Source organism: Sitophilus oryzae, unplaced genomic scaffold (assembly GCF_002938485.1).
Source record: "Sitophilus oryzae breed Bouriz unplaced genomic scaffold, Soryzae_2.0 scaffold_815_pilon_pilon, whole genome shotgun sequence".
Lineage (NCBI taxonomy): Eukaryota > Metazoa > Arthropoda > Insecta > Coleoptera > Curculionidae > Sitophilus > Sitophilus oryzae.
Window position 1 is genome coordinate 1,412,369 of NW_022147434.1, and position 20,438 is coordinate 1,432,806.

The 20,438-nt window shown below is 33.0% G+C and overlaps 1 protein-coding gene across 1 annotated transcript in view; it reads right to left on the minus strand.

Annotated features, from left to right (window-relative positions):
- The window catches only part of LOC115889550 (larval cuticle protein LCP-17-like), a 30,263-nt gene extending 19,019 nt beyond the window's left edge, over positions 1-11,244 (minus strand). The window contains exon 1 of the mRNA XM_030909587.1: positions 11,160-11,244. Coding sequence (XP_030765447.1) covers positions 11,160-11,168 — 9 coding nt within the window. The 5' untranslated portion in view covers positions 11,169-11,244. The remainder of the gene's footprint in view (positions 1-11,159) is intronic.
- Positions 11,245-20,438: the final 9,194 nt, after the last annotated feature.

The following is a 20,438-nucleotide window of genomic DNA, read 5'->3' on the forward strand; positions in this document are numbered from 1 at the left end:
GAAATCATTCATTCATTAACCATTCGATAGTCTAATTCATTCGATAGTTCCCATCGCTAGTTTTGATGACCAGATCGGTATATTTTTTCCACATGAGCGACTGCTCTCAAAATATTTGGTATCGAAATAATCAATACATGTCATCACTGACAAAAAAATAAACATGTTGACTAGATAGTTATTAAACTGAGATAATAAATTTGGAAAAAAATTTGTTCTAGATGTTCAACAGAATGTTCAACTCTTTTATCGTAAATTTTTCAAAGGAAAATTGTGATTTATGTTTAAAAAATATTAATTGTTTGGATTCCAAATATCTTGAGTACGGTTGTTCATAACGATTTTTACCAAGAGATCTTTTTTTACGTAAAAAAGGCGGGAAATTATTTTATTTCTCTCAGCAGCGTAATACAGGTAAAGACGAAAAGTTACTACTCTTCAAAAGAGTTAAAAACATGTAGGTGGCGGGAGCTCCAGAAATTTCATATTTATGTCAGTTTTTGACAAATAATTTCTGAACTAATTCGGGGAGTTAGGCAGGGATGCGTCTTAGCGCCGCTCATATTCAACATATTCATGGCAGCGCTCTCCATTATAGTGGACAGCAAACTGCAGGAGAGAGGATTGGGCATTAGATACAGATATGATGGCGATCTGTTCAATATAAAAAGACTCAGGGCAAAAACACGTACAAAATTTATCACAGAACTTCAATACGCTGATGACTGCGCTCTAGTTGCAAACACGTTACAACAATTAGAAGAATTGTTGAACACATATACCTGGGCATACGAGGTCTTAAGCTAAACATCGACAAAACCAAAATTATATGCACTCCCCCGCAAGATCATAACAATGCTATAAAAATCGGAGAAGAGCTACTGGAATATGTAGCGGAATTTAATTACCTCGGCAGTTTGATTTCGGAAAAGGCCAATATAGACTCTGAAATTCAGCACAGGATTAGCAGCGCCTCAAGAGCATTCTGGAAATTAAAAGACAGGGTTTTCTACAATCATGACTTGAGTACAAAAACGAAACTTGCAGTGTACCGAGCAATTATAATCCCGACCATGTTATATGGGAGCGAAACCTGGGTACCGTACCGCCGACACATGAACGCTTTAAACAAGTTGCAACAGAGACACCTTAGACAATTCTTAAGAATCCGGTGGTTCCATCATATCTCAAACGTATCGGTCCTTGAAAAAGCTAACTGCGAGAGTATTGAAGTCATGGTTACAAAATCCCGCTTAAGATGGGCTGGTCGTTGGTCACGTATGCAGAATGCAAGAAAACCGCATACCAAAATCTCTGCTTTACGGTGAGCTTGTAGGCGGTAAGAGGAGGCCGGGTGGACAGCTCAAAAGGTACAAGGACATTTTCCACGAAAACTTAAAGGGGATTAACATGCAGAATCGTTGGGAAGAAGCAGTTCACAATAGAACTCAATGGAGAAGAACTGTAAACTCAGTTAACAGCGACAACCAAAAAGTAAAGAGGCAACAAAGCAATGAGATTTTTGAAGGTCCGGAGTGCGGTAGGCAAATAACATCACGTATCGGGCTTTTCAGTCACAGAAAAGCTCATGAAAGAAAACGCCTTACGTGACCATCTTTTGATGCGTGTCGAATACTCATCAGCGAGTAATGGCAGTATGTATATGTATATGTGTATATTTTGTCAGTTTTTGACAAATCATTTCTGAACTAATATCGATATTTGGATGAAAATTTAAGTCTTGATGTTTCTTGGCATAAGAAATTCGATTTCGGTGTTAGTATGACTTCTACTTATAAGGGGCTAGAAGGAGGAGTCTATACTAACGTCGAAATCGAATTTGTTCTGTAAAAAACCTCCCAAACATCAATTTTCATCCAAATATCGACTTTAGTTCAGAAATTATTTCGAAGAAATCGAAATAAATATGAAACTTCTACACTCTCAACACCCTGTACCCTGTGTCTTCCAAACGAAGCATTTTAGGATATATATTTATTGAAACTTTTTTACTTATTTTTATATGCAGAATATATTGCCGAAGTTTCCCGATTACAATTCGGACCCCCCTGTATATTGAAAAATAAAAATGTACATCAGACAAACGCAGTTTCTTTCTTCAAAAAAATGTTTCATTTGCATTAAATAACTTAAAATACTATTTATGTAAATATTTCCTATGTAGAAACTGCGTTCAGTAAAAATCCATTACAAAAGTGCAAGACTTGCAAGAGTCTTACAGCAAGATCAAGACCAGAACCAAGACTGGACCCTGCAAGACCAAGACCAAGCGAGTCTTGGTCTTGGTAGGTACAAAATCGATTAGAGTAAAAAATCTCAATAGTATACTTGATATGAAATTGTTTTAAGACACTGGGTCTTTTAAGACCCTGTATGTATTTAACATCTTTGTTAATTAAAAATAACAGCTGTAACGGCTACAGAATGGTCTGTTAGACTCCTCGTGCTAAACATTCCTCTATATTTCGTAAAAGCCTGCAATTGTAGAAATGAGGATGCATATTTATTATACCTTCAAATCATATATGCCTTCGATATGTGAATAGGCGATAAACTCATTAATGTACGCAGTGCTGATTTATTGAATATAAATATTCGAAAGGTGTCTACCGGAAAACTGTGCAGCACTTGTGTAAGTATTTTATTATTAATTTTTGAACATTGTATGGTTTTTGTTATTTATTTGTTTGTTTTATTATAGACATATATTAAAATTAAGTTAGGTGTGTACTAATTTACCATAAACACATACGGGTGAGTTTTCTACGATGTTCTCTATGGGTATCTCGTAAACTACTGGAGATAAAGAGTCGGTTAAATGGGGAAAGAATTGCAGTTTTGTGGTGTCATAAACATGCGCCTTTCAGATTTTTGAAAAAGTTTATAGCTTACTAGATATTTAAAAAAAAACAAATTTCGCCTATTTTAAAAATTGTCCATAATTCCATTATAATCTATTTTAGACAAAAAGTTTTCAGATAAAAGTTGTAGATAATCACATCCTTAATGAGACTGTGTCCTCCGTTTTTTTTCTAAAGTTTGTCATTTTTGACATATCACATAAACATATGTTGTTTAAATGGAAACAATAGTTGGCCATGACTTCATAAAAAGCGTCATTTTTTAAGCTTTTCAGCGATATAAGCTATAATATGCTTCTTTTGAAAAATTACTAAGGTATAGCCAATTCTTATCATTTTTAAACAATTTCACTTAGCTAGCTAGCCATGGAAACAAGTTCAATCGTCGTTATTCTTAGTAATGTGAAACTGTCACATCCAAACTTTATAAATTAACATAAACAAAAATTCAAAAGTAAAACCTCTGAAGGCGGGTAAGGGGACAAATAACTCACAATCTTTAAGATTTTTAAAGATTGTGAGTTATATCTCCCCTTACCTGCCTTCAGAGGTTTTACTTTCACAATATGTACTCACACTGGGTTAGAGAACGTTTAGTTTTTAAACAAAAATTGTAAATATGAATTTTTCAAATGAAGAATAACGTGTACGATTATTGGTTCAACTTTTCTTGGCCATACATTTACGAAGATACGTTGACCGGTGAACGTCCCTTACGTTTTTTAGAAAAGTTAAATTTAGATACTCGCGCATCAATAGAGTGGTTCCAATATGACTTTCATTATGACACTCCCCCTCATAATGAAAGAAATGTTAAAAATTAGTTATATCATAATTATGCAAACTCAGGGATGATAAAGGGTGGACCAATTGCATCGGCCTCCTCGATCACTTGACCTATCCATTTTATTTTTTTTATGCGGTATGGTTTAACAACAAGGTTTACAAAAGAACTTATTAATTAAGAGGGGCACTCGAAGAGGCGGTACGGGAGAAGTTTATTAAATCGACCCGCTGTTCTGTGGGAAAAGCTTGTAATTCAGTTTTAAAAAGATGTATTTTGTGTACTTAAAACAATGGCGGTTTTTTTGAACATTTGCTAAAATAATTTAAAGTGTATGTAGTGATATTAGTTTTTTTAAGTTTTAGTTTGTGTAATGTAAATTGTAAAAAACCGTTTAATAAAATATTCTGTCTTTTTATAAGTTATAAATCATAACAGAACATTTTAAAATCTTGTTTTAAATCAGTAGTGAATACAACGAAACTTGTGTTTACATTTTGTTTAATGATTGACGTTTTGACTAATTTTAATTCTTTCTTTAGTCTTCTTTAGAATCTATAATATGCAATACAATTTTATCACTAACAGTGTGTTTAATATATCATTTTTTCTTACCACAAACATAGAAAATTATTTATACGTATATTATAGATTCTGAAGAAGACCGAATTAAAATTGGTCGAAACATCAATTAAACAAAATGTAAACACAAGTTTTGTTTTATTTACTACTGACTTAAAACAAAGATTTTAAAAACTTAAAATAAAAGCTATATATAAATGTTTGGTTTGGTTTGGTTTGGTTTGGTTTGAAGAAGAAAGAAATAGAAGTTTTATTTGACTATTTTTCATATCTAGCTTTGTTTTTAAAGAACAAATTAAACCCTTTTGAGTTATACCAAATTTGTTAAAATCGGTCAAGCTAAGAGTAGTATATTTTATCCCCATCTTCAACTCTATTTCACTAATTTTATGTGGTTTGTTGAGATCTAAATATATTAATGTGTGTTTGGTTAAGATCTAAATAATATCAATTTCCATCATAAAGCATAAAATATAAAAAGTTGCATAAAAATATAAATAGTAATAATACTTTATAATTTTTTGAAATGCCGAATGAACTTGACTAAATTTGAATAAACTTCTCCTCGTCTATACTCAAATTTATGCTGGTGACGTACTCTCGACCGTCGATCGTGCGACTCCAGTGCGCGGCTACAATCGACTTTCCGACCGGTCGTGCCGCTCGCGCCGCTCGCTCTCGCCGATACCTATTCAGTGCGCGCGGAGCATATATGCAGGCCAGCGCCGACCGACTCCGCGCACACTTAACCAGCCCGTCCCGGCACGGACCGTCGTTTGACGGGGAGACTCGTAGAGCTGGAATCTGTTCCGCCGACGGACTCGCCGTTCCGTGCCGTGACGGGCTAATGTGCGGTAGTCTATTCATTTGCATGGTTTTAATCATATCCCTATTTTGATGGGCCGGAACGGGACGGGACATGACGGCCAAGTGGGCGACAAGCTTAAGAATACCATGCCATCTAAGTGAAAGTAGTCAAGAAAGATAAGAACTGGCTATAACTCATTAATTTTTCGAAAAAAAAAACATATTATACTTAGCTTATATCGCTGAAAATCTTAAAAACAGCGCATTTTATGAAGTCATGGTCAACTATGGTTTCCATTTAAAAAAACATATGTTTGTGTCATATGTCAAAAATGACAGGTTTTAGAAAAAAATGGAGAACACAAACTCATTAGGGATGTGATTATCTACAACTTTTATCTGATTTTTTTTTGTCTAAAATAGATTATAATGGAATTATGGACAATTTTTAAAATAGCCGAAATTTGTTTTTTTTTCCAAATATCTAGTAAGCCATGAACATTTTCAAAAATCTGAAAGGCGCATATCTATGTATCTATGGCTCCACAAAACTGCAATTCTTTCCCCATTTAACCGACTCTCTATCTCCAGTAGTTTTCGATATACCCATATAAAACATCGTAGCAAACTCACCCTGTATTAGAAAATTTGTATTGATGGTCAATTACAATTTTTTTCCAAATGGTTGACATTAGCACCATAAATGCATATGTTATATACCAAAACTATACAAAACGATTTTCTTAAACATCTAGCCAGAACTATTACAAATCTAATGATTCAAAAATGGTTGCTCAACCAAAAAATACCTTAGAGTGTATATCGCAAGATAGTATGGTATGCGAAACAACAGCTGAAGAAGTGTAACTAGAAATGAGAAGTGCTCTATGTGCTCTTACAAAATAAAAAGAAAAACTAGTATCTCTGTACAGTTTGTAAAGATTCCTTTGTCTACAGTGTTCAAGAAAAATATTTTACCACGTACCTATTTTTTTAAATAATATTTGATTGCCGATTATTGCCGCAATTATTGTTACTTTATATGTACATATTTTTAACTAACTCATGTAAACTCATAAAAGGATAGAGAGATGTAAAAACATTTTATTTTCTATTTAAATTTTAAGGGGTATCTACTAGTCCACTATGTAGCAATTAAAGAAAAATTATTCAGTGTAGCCGTTAAAAGCTAACTACACATTTTATTGTATTTCTTTAATTATCAGAATATAACAGCTAATCAAGTTTAAGAACCTCCACTGATTTAAACAAATGTCATTAAATAAAGCATTAGGTACTTAATTTAATAGATTTAAAAGGATTATGCACTAGGTGAGTCAACGATAGAGTAAAGTTCATTATCTCATTTGTTTCGAGGTTTACAAAAAATGTTAAATATAAATGTTATAGGAACAGTTAATATACACATTTTAAAATTATTTTAGAGATGTACAGGGTTTTTTCATCTCTATAACTATAAAACTCTCCTACAAAATTTTGGTACTCCAACTTCAGAAACAATGTCACCACTGACCATTTTTTACCACACTGCAATTTAACATTTGTTTAAACAAATTTAAATATCAAAATAAAACACTAAATCACCACAATACACCAAAACACTTACTTTTACACTGGACGCGCGTTTCGCTAACCATGTTAGCATCATCAGCAGATGATTAAAAAAATTTGCTTACATGGTTAGCGAAACGCGCGTCCGGTGTAAAAGTAAAAGTGTTTTGGTGTATTGAGTTCCAACCCTCAACTGTAAATTTAAATATTACCAAAACTATTAATTTTAGATATACAGGGTTGTTCGCAACATACGACACGGAGTATTGTAGCTAAACGATTAGATTTTTACAAATTGTAAGTTCTGGGTTCGTTGAAGGACTATTAGAGCTACAACTTAAAAATATTTTTACAAGATACAGAGTGTCCCAAATAAGTAAAAATATTATAGTTGTATTTTTTTAAATGGAACACCCTGTATATTATTCTATTTTTAGATTCTACGATTGAAATAAACGTAAATTTGATTAAGGTTTATCACACTTAAACCTTACCGTTTTTGAAATATTTTCAATTTTATGAAATTGCAGTAAAAATGTTAGGGCTTCATATCTCCAAAGGTATCAAAGTTTTTAATACTAATTATTTACTGAAGTCTACTTATTGATCAGATATACTTGTATTCATTTAAAACTTCCCAATATGGCGGACTTCAGTATGGGAGGCTTAAAAAACGAAAATCTCTAAACTGGAATCGACTGTACTTCAAATCGTTCAAATTGATAATCTGTGGTAAATCCAATTGAACTCTGACACTTGGCTGACATTGACGTTTACGGTTCCTTTTTCTAAATATTTTCATTATTTTTTAGTTTTTATTTCACAAATTCTACTTGATTTTGTTCTTTTATTTAACCTGCAACCTGCAGTACTAATTATATAGTTATAAATAATCTTTTCACCGATCAAGAGTTGACGAATAGGCTGGAAGATATTCAAAATGTGTAAATCGCTTAAAAACGTATTAGAAAACATTGGCTCGTTCATAAATTCGTGAAAATAAATTAGTCCAGATGTTTGTAAAAGGTATTATTATAATTATTTTGAGAAGTTTCCTCGTATCAGTAATTTTCAGGTTTGTAATATCTACTATATGATAATAAATAGATTAAAACTTATATTTCAGGAAACAGCGCGGGCATTACAGATTGTTGTAAATCAGTTTTAAAATATAAAGAAGGTTTAAAACAGGTTTAAAAGTTGAGTTGGTAGAGAAGACCTAAATAAGGTAATGTTGGTAATGGGACCAAACATCAAATAACACTTGAAATATATAATTATGTACAATAATTGTAAGTAGTTTTTATGAATCTGTTTGATATCTATTGCATTGTTTTTATATTTCTTGAAATATTTTTTTACTTTACAGGATACACAAGGAATAATAAAAAATACAATTACTCACTAAAAGCACTTAAGGTTTGTAATAGATGTAGTTAGAATATCAAACACCAAACTAAACCAAAAATTATGTTTTATTTTACTGGTATTCCTCACATTTGAAGGGAAAGTCATTTCATAAATAAGCAGGACATTGTATAGTACACTCTATATTAATAATTGTTTTTTATCCTATACTTGTTAGTTAACGCATCACTTACTCGGTATAAAATTTAGTACAGATTAACCTATAGTTGTGGTTGTGATATATTCTGATGTGTTTCTGGCAATTTAAAATAAGTTAATATTTAAACAAACATTTCTGGATTTCCTGGCAGGAGTGTGGACACAAATTTAATAAAGGTATAATGTGGATAATGTTCTGATTATTACAGTTTGCATGGATGTTTTGGTATGTTGTTATTTTTAATAAAGTATATTTAATGAGTTTTTGAGTATTTCTTTTTCCTTCAGAGGATTGTGTTCTAATCTTTATATATTATAAATTTTCATAAATTATATATACAAAATTTATTACCTTATAATTTTTTGCTAAATACTTTGTAGTTGATACAGTTTAATAGTATATAAAAGAACTATTTAAATAAGATGTTTGAAAATATATAGCTGTTTTTGCACACATCAATTTAATTTGTGATTAACTGTACTGAAAAAAAAAATTAAGAGAAATGGGGTGATTTATCAACTACAACATGAAAAGCATCATCCTATTTCCAAGTCTTCTATTAATTTCACTTATTAAACAACTATAATTATTCAATAATCTTGATAGTTCTAGGAACTCTCAGATATCGTCAAAACATGAAAACAAAATTCACTTCCTATAGTTCTTACGTCCCTTTAACTGAAATATAAGACACGGGGGAGTTAATATTCTGACTGAGAAAGTTTATAAAATACCTTTAAGTAAAATCTCTTCGGATCTGCGGTAAATACCTTTATTCTTATTAAATAATTTCAATAATCTATGTTTTTATTTATGATTTTATGACAACCACCTAATAACCTAACTTTAACGTCAACTTGACAACCCTGAAAAATGTTATTGTTAACCAAAGAGTAAATCAATTTCTGAATTCGCTAACACCAACTTATTTTTCATTAAAAAAAAATTACCAATTTTCGTAACTAGGTCGGCCATATTGAGGAACTTTTAAAAGAATAGTACTATAACAGTGTTGCAATAATAAACAAAATACTACCTTATGTCTAAAAGTTTATATTAAATAATTACTAGATTTAAACGGCAATAACTTGTTTAATTTAAATCGAACACTCTGTATATTTTACGAGAATCAGATGCACAATTTAATTGTCTATCAAATTGTATTAAACCACTGTTTACCTATTTCTTCAAGTTTTCGTAGAAAATGCATTTTCTTATAATTTAGATCTCATTTATCACTATACCCATGGAATATTGACATTTTAGATTATTTTTAAAGATGTAACAAATTTTCAAAGAGTACAGATACTAATATTGTCCATATAGTTTGCTTATTTCATTAAAAAATAAAAAAAAATGTTAAAGAGGACCAATTAATATGATCCTAGTATTCAAACTACATTAATTGACTGTTTACTTTGATTAATAATAATTGCTACAAATACTAAAACAATGAATTTTGTATGTGTATTAAACAGTGTGGTTAAAAGTAACACCTTATAAATTTTATTTTTTGATGAATGCTTATTTATAACATCAGAGACTCAGAGACGTTCGTTTTCATAACTTATTATTATATTGATTTCTGAATAAAATCCACATTTATTTAGATAATTTATTAATAATAATTTATGAATTAATACAATTAAGTATGAAATTAACTCTTTTTTGGGCGGAAATAATGGTGGTATTTATTTTTACCTCCGTAAAAGAGTATACCAATTTAATTGGTATACTCTTTTCCCAAGATTTAAATACTTTTATTTTTGTAAACAAATGGGCTTACCATATTATTATTTTTACCACCTGTACATTTTGTACATATGTGACTTAAAAAAAATTAAAATGTCAATATTCCATGGGTATAGTTATAAATAAGTTCTAAATTATACGAAAACTTGAAGAAATAGGTAAAAAATGGTATAATACAATTTGATAGACAATTAAATTGTGCATCTGATAAATACCCGTAAAATATACAGGCTATTCTATTTAAATTAAACAAGTTATTGCCGTTTAAAGCCAGTAATTATTTAATATAAATTTTTGGACACTCTGTATAAGGTAGTATAATTTTTATGAATGCAACACAATATCTGATCAATAAATAATCTTCAGCGAATATTTGATATTAAAACCTTTAATACCTTTGGAGAAATGTAGCCGTAATTTTTTTTCTGCAATTTCACAAAATTGATAATATTTCAAAAATGGTAAAGTTTAAGTGTGATAAACCTTAATCAAATTTACTTTTATTTCAATCGTAGAATCTAAAAATAGAATAATATACAGGGTGTTCCGTTTAAAAAAATAAAACTATGGTATTTTTTACTTATTTGGCACACTCTGTATCTTGTAAAATTATTTTTAAATTGTAGCTCTAATAGTTCTTCAACGAACCCAAAACTTAAAATTTGTAAAAATCTAATCGTTTAGCCACAATACTCCGTGTCGTACGTGGTGAACGACCCTGTATAACATTATATATAAAAAAGTTATGGAATTTTACGCAGAATCTAAAAATAAATAAAAAAAATAGGGCTCTAATAGCTCTAATAGTTCTTCAACGAACCCAAAACTTAAAATTTGTAAAAATCTAATCGTTTAGCCACAATACTCCGTGTCGTACGTGGTGAACGACCCTGTATAACATTATATATAAAAAAGTTATGGAATTTTACGCAGAATCTAAAAATAAATAAAAAAATAGGGTGTTGCTTTTAAAAAAAACATATATTATATCCGCCACACATTTTTGAAGTACCTTGTATACTGCATAATAATTTTAATTTTATGTATCTTAATCTTCCCTATAACTTCTATATTTAACATTTTTTTGTAAACCTTGAAACAAATGAGATAATGGACTTTATTATTGACTCACCCTGTAAACCTCAATTCTCATAATGTAACAAATCATTCCTAAGACGCCGTATACTACGCTAGGTATAAATAAAAAACTCACCAGTTTCATAATGACGAAGTTTGCACTTAAGAAGACGATCAAGTACGTACGTCTTACGCTATCGGATTTCGTATTTATACGAAGAAGATCCCTCCCATCAAAGAGGATCGAAAATCCTATTGAAGAAGATCTATCCGCACAGCTTTTAAGACGAATTTGTTTTTTGCAAGAATGATTACGAACGGTGTAGGGGATTACTGGAGTATAAAAGGTCGGGCACCTACTCAAATCAACAGTCGCCTATAAGGAGGATATTTTATTTTTTAAGCAATATAGCAAAAATAACGCAACTGAGAAACTTTTGGTCAAATTTAACGTGTTATATTTTTGTTATTTTTAGCTCTATTTTCATGATTTTTTAGCAAGTTGTATATAAATATCAATCAACTTTAATTCGTAAACTCAGTTTTTTATAAACGTTGAAGTATTTGGCATATTAAACAGGGTTAATCGAGGGGTCGTTTTTTTACCCTAACATTAAAAAAATACATTAAAACACCCTGTACAATAATTTCGTGTGTAAATTTTCCTAAAATACAATTTTGCGGTCAGAACCATGTCTTCTGAAAATGTTGTTTTTTGGATCATGTCAATACAGGCCTTTGTTAATTTTTAAGAGCGAAATGAACTTGCCACCAACAATTTACAATTTTTAAATTATTGGCGGCTCAGGTGATTATTGTGAACTATGTACTACCCTTATATATATATTTTTAATATAAACAAGGGTACTACTATGAACTGCCTATCAAATTCGATGTTTGGGAAATGCTTCATTAAATGCTCGTAAATTAATTTCGCTTGGTTCTTAAAGAATAATAGAAAAGCATTAACGCAATATGATATATGCAGCCTCAATGACAGTACGGACAGTACGTACAACGGACGTATGCAGGCAGTTATAGCCGCCAAGGGAGGCAATACAAAATATTAGGGTATTTTTTACAATTTTTTTTTCGGTTTGTGTACTTCAGTATTACAGATGTTTTCTTTAATATACTTGTTAGTTCTGTTATCGTTATTAATGTTTATTAAAACCATGACTGTATCGTTAGTCTTTAACGTTTTCTTTTAATTTAGTATAGAGCATCCAGTACAGCGTAACATGACGTTACGACAATAGACACCATCTCATCATATTAAAAAATTAGTGGTCCTGTGGTGGAAAAAGCACTAGGTCCCCGCGGTGGGAAAAGCTATAGGTCCCTGCGGGGGTAAAAGCAGTAGGTCCCTGCGGTGGGAAAAGCTCTAGGTCCCTGCGGAGGTAAAAGCACTAGGTCCCTGTGGTGGGAAAAGCCCTAGGTCCCTGCGATGGGAAAAGCACTAGGTCCCCGCAGAGTTCTTTTTAGTTCGTATTCGTAGTACCTAACCTAACCTAACTCGCATACATAGGTGCGTCCAGATGAACGACCAGTTTCAGCAGGGCTGTCAGATCTAACGATTTTTACGTTTTACCAATTGTATAATGTAGAATGAGTAAGAGGGGGGGGGGGTTGATCACTGCGATCTTAAAGATCTATAGTGCTCCCCTTCCTTGAGTCATCACACAATCTATAACTCATCATAACTCTGTTGTATAGGGGACAGGGTATTTCCCATCATCCTCTGACAAGAGTTCTTCCTCCGAGGGTACACACCCTTCCACGGTTGGAGTTTGGCCCTCCGTGCCGCTCTTCACAGTCTAGGAGCTTGCCTCCGGCTGAGTAACCCGTGAGGTGGAGGCTGGAAGATCTGTCTCCATTTTCTTCCACCTGATACCGGTGTTGTCCCGTATCTATAATAGAGGATATGTCCCTCTTTCTCTATTGCCTCTTTGGATTTGAGGTCAATTCCTATTGTGAGGACCTGACCATGACCCTGCTCCCTCGAATTGATGACTCGCCAACTCGATGTCCTTACATTGAAGTTCTGACCTTGGATAAGGCTCAGCAGGTAGGTGGTGTCTTTCCCCTTGCTCCTCGACAGAAAGACCGTTATGGCCGTCCCTTTAGAGATGTTTTCTCCCTTCACTGCAACCAGTTCCAGCCCTTGCCAATTTTTAAGCTTAGGTGCGATTTCCACCAACCAATTCGCCGATTCTTGAGATACACAATCTATGAGGATCAAGCCCACCCGAAAGTGTATCCCCACAAAATGCAGCTGACCTACATTTTGTAGACCGTTTTGTTGCGATCCGATCGCCACTAGAAGTAGTATAGATAGATAGCCTCTTCTAGAGACGTTTGCTGGTTGGTGGTCAGAGCAACCTCTTGGAAATCCTTTGGCAGCACCGCCATTTTCACTTGTCCAGCAATAGCGGCAAAGCTGATATACGTCCCTGCTTGCCCGGTGTTGGACGGCTTTCCATATCCTGGCTTTTTCTTCTCCTTGCCGGAGAAGAGGTGAGAGGTTCTCGCTCTCTCTCTTGTCCTTTGAAGGAGATGAGTCAGGTTGTTTCTTGGTTTCTTTACTCTCCCCTTCTCGGAGAAGTGTTTTCGCTTTTGCGTCCCCTAGAGCAAGTCCTTCGTGGAGCAGTCGGAGGTATCTCCGTGCTTCTGCTGCGCTAAGACCTACTCTCAGAGGATTGTCTAGCTCGCCTGGTTGACCCAGGCCGGGTACACGAAACGGTAGCTTATGTCGCTTATTTGGGTCTAGAGGTAGGCTCCCGACCCATGCTGGAGAAGGTGGTAGCTTGTGTACCACTTGTGGAGGATGATCCCAAGCAAGCGTCACTTTCATTTGTAATGTTCCCAGTGTCACTAGGGGGCTTCCCCACAGCTTCACCGGTCGGTGGTGTTTTTAATACTAGATTTCATAGTGTTCCCACAAGTCGCTAGGGATAGTCGGTCCACTTCTACAGAGCCCCGCATGCAGAAGTAAGGGGTAGAAATCCTCAAAGCCACAATAGGCCCCCGCGGCCTCAGTGGAGGGTCCCCCCATGGGACCCACTCTTAGTCAATACAAGGGGTAGAAATACAATGGGGTGCCCCCTGATGCCCCAAGGTTGAGGCCAGTAATGGCTAGTCCTCTATCTAGCCACGCATCCCTTTGACCTGGTCCCGCTATCGTAGGATTTAGGTTTTTGGTGAGGTTGTCTCCTCCTGGTCCAGGCGGTTAAGTCTAATCCCCCACACCCTCTACCCGCGAAACATGACCACAGTCAGTAGAGGGTGCCTGGTATGACGGACAGGGTAGCCCCGTCCGGCATCGTCATATGTCTTGGTGCAATTCCCTGGCCACGACACTACAGCCAGGAACAAGACAATGAGATGCTTCTTAGACCGAGCCAAAGGTCTAGAGGAGATTCCTCCAGCACCTGACAAGGAGCTTCCCCACCATCGACAAAGTCTTGCATCTCCTAGGGGAAGGTTTTACCAATTAGAAAATATTGTTTTCAGAAATTTTAAAATATGCGAGTTAACTAAAAAGCGAAGTTCCTATTCATGAGCTTATTAAATGTTTTAATATTAAATAATACATTTAAAATATTAATGGTAATTACAGTAGGGTACTTAGTATAGTTTTCACACATTGTAGAGGAAGAAAAAAAGATTATACAAGGCAGATCAAAAAGAAACTTTAAATATGCTTTTTTTATTTTTTACCATCGAAACTCGAAAGTATAATGACAGGTATCACACAACTATAAATAAAGTATATCATATAAAAATGTTTTGAATTTTTACTAGTATCATCCCTTCATAAAAAAGACTAGATTTAAGTTTCCCTTTGATCTAGTCTGTATACGATTTCTTTGGTTTTTCTGCACGTGGGCAAAAACTACACTAAAACACCATAGAAAATTTTGCGTTGAATCTGAAAAAATATTAATTGGGAAGAAAATCGGCAACAAGCTGCAGAAAATAATAATATTTTAGTGCAGTCTACTTGTCGCAGCGACCAGCCAACGGCCGTCATTAGCAGGTTGTTAGTGCGCGTTGTATCATTGGATTTAATGGTATTACAGGTGGCAGCGACCTGGTCGTCAGTGAGTTTAAACCCTTATCCCGCTAGAGGCGCACCGGTCGCACAAAAAATTGCCGCTACTTTAATTTCAAATATTCTCGCCCAATAAGAACAAAGATCGTAATTAAACTCCCTATTTCCTGTTCCTCCTCCACTTTAGTTTACCATTTTGTAAGAGAGGTAAACAAAGGTAAATTTTCACTTTCCATGTGTCTGTTTTTAAATAAGAAGTGTGTTTATCGAAAACTATCGATTTTGTTTCATAATTTTTAGTGCAGTTTATTATACGACTTGCCACCGTTGTGTTTTCCTTAAATAAAATTCACCATCACCATGCCGTCACTTTGCGGTATTTCGAAGTGCTATAAATACCGTAATCTTAAACTCTTCAGAGTGTTCAAAATTCTATGTCAAACTTTCTAAAATATAAAATAGATTTTATTGTTTCTTTTTAATAAACCCTGTATATTATTTCTTTGTTACATGGAGAATTAAAAAATGAAAACTTTTTGCATTTAAAGTATTTCAAAATTTTTAACGGTTTTGCGGATATTCGTGGTATTATATTACACAACAGTAATTTTTATCAAAGTCACCCAATAATTTTTGTCTGGTATTTTACCGTTTAAAAAGCCATATGTAATAAAACTGCGAATATTTGCGAAACCGCTAAAAGTTTTCAAATACAAAAAATGTTCATTATCCAATTCTCCATCTAACAAAGAAATAATATACACAGTGTTCGATTTAAAAAAAAATCTAAGAAAAACTATTTTATATTTTAAAAAGTTTGGCATAGAATTTGGAACACCCTGTATGATCTATGTGATTACGATATTTGTATCAAAGTAAATACACCCACTACAGTAAATACCTAATATTGTTTTGATTTCAGGACATTTCTGGTAGGTTTAATAATTTTTTTGAAAAAGGCTGAAAAAATATTTTTTTTATTTATTTATTAATATCTTTGAAACTATCAAAACATATTCAATAATATCTTAGGATTATGTAAAGTGATTAAAAAGGTAGCAAAAAATGCAATAATATACAGGGTGTGGCTCAACTTTCGTTTAGTTGAAATCTGCTATATAAAAAATGACTTTATATATGCGTTCTAGAAGGCGTTAGGAGTACAAACATACAAAAATTTTCCTGCGGAAATGCGTTATTTTCATTTTTCGGACTTTAGTATAGCCGAAATCTGTTACTTTAAAACTAGTCTTCGGGGTGTGTTTTAGACATTTTTCTAAACATAAAAACACAGAAAAGTGTCTGCGGAATTTTTTTATTTTTATTTTACATAAAAAATGCTTTGACTTTAGAATAACCGAAATCAGTTACATGAAAAATGAACTTATATTTGTTTTATACGAGCAAAGAAATACAAAAAAATTCCTGCGGAAATATGTCAATGTCATTTTGTGCACTTTGTTTTTCATACATTTTTCAGTTTAGAAGCTTCCGAGACCCGGGAGCGAATAGAGGTGCTAGGTGGGGTAAAACATCTTTCGGATGAATAACAATTCTTGTAGAATAGATAATATAGGTTCTTGTAAACTATAAGTACCTCGGAATGTTGCACTTATTCTTGTTTTTTATTAAAGTTTACGTAAATAGGGCTGATTCAAAACAAAAAATCATTGGATCATGCCGTTTTCTTTTATAATTTAATAATTAACTGTGATTTTGCAAAAATATTAGATTAGTTAGCATTTGGGTTGCTTTGGTTAGCTTTTCTTTGTGGAGGGCGTTAAGCTGTGGTTTTTATATTTTAATAATTAACTGTGATTTTGCAAAAATATTATTAGATTGGTTAGAATTTGGGTTGCTTTGGTTAGCTTTTCTTTGTGGAGGGTGTTAAATTGTGGTTTTTATATTTTAATAATTAACTGTGATTTTGTAAAAATATTATTAGATTTATTATTAGATTGGTTAGCATTTTAGACACTTTTAAATGATTTTTTTTTATTCAAAAGTGCTTGATCCAAGGATTTTTTTTTCTTTTAAACTGTTCTATAAGCATAGGACTTTCTGCCTAAAAAATTGCTAAATTCGTGGGTACTTATACTTTACAAGACCCGATAATATAATAAGGAACAAATGGAAAATGAAAATCAAGCATTTCCGCAGGAAATTTTTTATTTTTCTGAGTTTGGAAACGCTTCTAAAAGGCTTCTAAAATATATTTATTTTTTATATAACTGATTTCAGCTATTCAAGTCTAATAAATTTCCTTAAAAAAAGAAAACAGCTTATTTCCGCAGGAAAATTTTTGAGTTTATATGTTAAAAATATTAAAAATAAAACGCAAAATATATTTTTTATAGCAGATTTCAGTTATTCTAAAGTGCGAAATTTGGAAATTACGCATTTCCGCAGGAATATTTGTGTTGGTTCACAGTAGCTTTTTAAAGACAATTTTTTTTCTAATCACTGATTTCAGCTAAACGAAAGTTGACCCTAGGGTGTTCCATTTAAAAAAATCATACCGATCGACTCACACTTTTTTAAGCCACCCGTAAGTTAAAATATTTTCCTGAAATACATTCTAATACAAAGATTTGCACTTAAACAAAATTTCTAACTTTCTTATTAAAGGACCTACAGATGCCCGACGCACTATTGCCGGACCCTGTACTTACTATTTTTATGTTAATACTTTTTGTTACCAATCGATAATAATCATAAACGAATAGTAATAATAAATTAGCTCTAAGTAATTCTCAGCTTATTAGATAATGCTTTTTTACTCATTTTTGTTGAGATTGCCCAATGGCTAAACTGAATTTAAGTGTGCTAGGACTAATGTGTTGTAGATATTCTGCAACACCTATATGTTATTAAGTAATTCTGCCGGGGTCATTTGTTTGTGATTGATCATGGCGAACTTCGACAATGTGTTGGCGAGATATGTACATGTTCGTTATTGGAATGAAGAAACGCCTCATTTCAATTCTATTTCTTCTTTAATATCGCTTTTTGTTCTACGGCAGATGTGGTACAAGGAACTCGTAAATTTTTTGTGTTATATAAAATTAAATGTGTTATCTGTGTTAAAATGACAAAAGTTAATATTTTTGAGATGTTTGAAAAAAAATCCTTTTGATCTGAAGCCAGCGACTTTTGTTGTAGAATAAGTTAGTGACCGATGTGGAAAAATTACAAGCGCCGTAGAATTGTTAATGTTATCGGTATCGGGCAGAGTTATAAAGATTTAGCCATTTAGGATAGGACTTTAATTGGAAATAAGTTCTAGTCATTTGGAAATCCGATTTAAATATTGTTTTGAATTAAAATCAAAACAATCTGATTTAAATCAAAAAAATCTGATTTTTTGGATTTTTTTTTTAAATCATGATTTTTTCCAACCCTGGGCGTAACTTACAAATATACAAAGGTGGTATTAATTGTCATAAGTTACGATGTCATAAATGTTGATTAAATGTTGAGACCGAGACTTTGAGTCTTTTTGCTTCTCTTGGATTTATAAATCAGGTCTCTTTGGGATTAATGGACGCCTTTTTTAAATTCGCCTTTAAAGTAAACTCTGTCCATCTGTTCGATGGGTCAGGGAAGATTATCGGCAGGCGGCATCCAAACAATGACAAAAACTACAATTTACCTGCGAATTAAAATGATTTGACAACAGCTTTCATTGTTAAGAAGTATTCTCTGATTATATAATATACTTTATATACCCAAATAAATTCATAATTTAATTTTCGTCAGGATTTTGTCCGGATTTCAAAGCTTTTTATTACTTACCCGGAATTAACAAAAAAAAATTGCGTGGAAACCTTATACCATATAGGAATCGTTTAAAAACCGTGTAAAATGCTCGAGAAATTATTTTTGGAGATTTCCCGAGGGACGAACGAGAATCAACGAAAATAAATGAGCAAAAACGATCAAATGTCGAGAATTTATAATAAGCAAAATTTATAATTATTAAAGAAAATAGGTTGAGAAATTCTCATCTCAATCAGTTACCTTTTGCCGTTTTTTTTTTATTATTCTGGGGAAAATAAACATTTTAAGAACACATAGAAAAGAAGAAAAAAATTAAGAACAAATATTATTAGCATTCGGAGCACCTATCCATTTTTCAGGGCATATTTATATTGCCAGAGTATAATTAATAACTAGCAATACTCTCTCTCCCTCTCGGCAAATCTTGTATATTTATAATTAGTAATGTTAAAATAGATAGGGAATACGGAATTACCCAAATAATGTAATACCTACTTTTATTCGTCCATTTTTCACGTGAACCTGACTACTTTTCTCTATATTTCAAGGAATATGAATATTTAAATGGTTTTATTAAGAAAAGGAAAGGCCAAGGTAACTGGATTGTAAAATAGCATTACAAATTTTGTATATTAAAGACTATAATATTTTATTATATGTGTAATCAAATAAGATATCATCTGAAAGGGCAAAAAAATATTGGCAACTTAAAAATATAAAAATTAACGTATTTCAATACTGGTTGGTGAAAGCATATTTAAATATAGAGGGTGACAATTGAAAAGTAGTATTCAGGAATATTTATTAGAATAAAAAAAAAGGGTTAGGTTAGGTTAGGTTGCTGGGGTTTGGGATCCTGCATTTGATCCCTCACTCGTAGGCCTTGGCTCCATTGCGACACCTCTGTATTATTGTACAAAACCTTCCTCTCATCCTTTCTAAAGCACTTCCTACTCTTTGTCAAATGTCGCTGATGTTAGCTTCTGCTGCTTCCTATCTAGTCTCTCCAAAAAACCTTGCCCTAAAGTTTTAAAGCGTCGGTATTCCAGTACCGGACAATGCCACAGCAGATGCTCTATGGCTTCTTCTTCCTCTCTGCATTCTCAGCAGTAGCCGTTGGAAATCTTCCGGTTTACCGATCCGAGGTTTACCCTCGTTTCCTTCTGAAGTTACGGAAGCATTTGTGTAGACTGTGCTATCTCTTGAGTGTTCATTACTAGGTTGCTTTCCCATTCTTCTCTTGTCGGGACGCGAATCCTTATCTTTTCTCCAAAATCATGTTTGGTGAGCATATAGTCCGTTTTCTGGTCTAGTAGATGTGGACTCGTGTTCGTCATGATCTTCCCTATCAATGACAATATCCTCGAGTGATCCTAGTTGATCTAGTTCCACAGATTGGATTTCCTTAATATTAGCTAGAGCACCCTTAGCGGTCAGATCCTTCACGAGCCAGTCGATTGATTGCAAGTCATTGCATTTTTATACTTAATAATGTAATTTTTTTATATTGGCAATAAAGTGAACAGTAGTCATAATTCAGATACTTGTTCCTATGTAAAAATATATGTTCCGTTAAGTAGG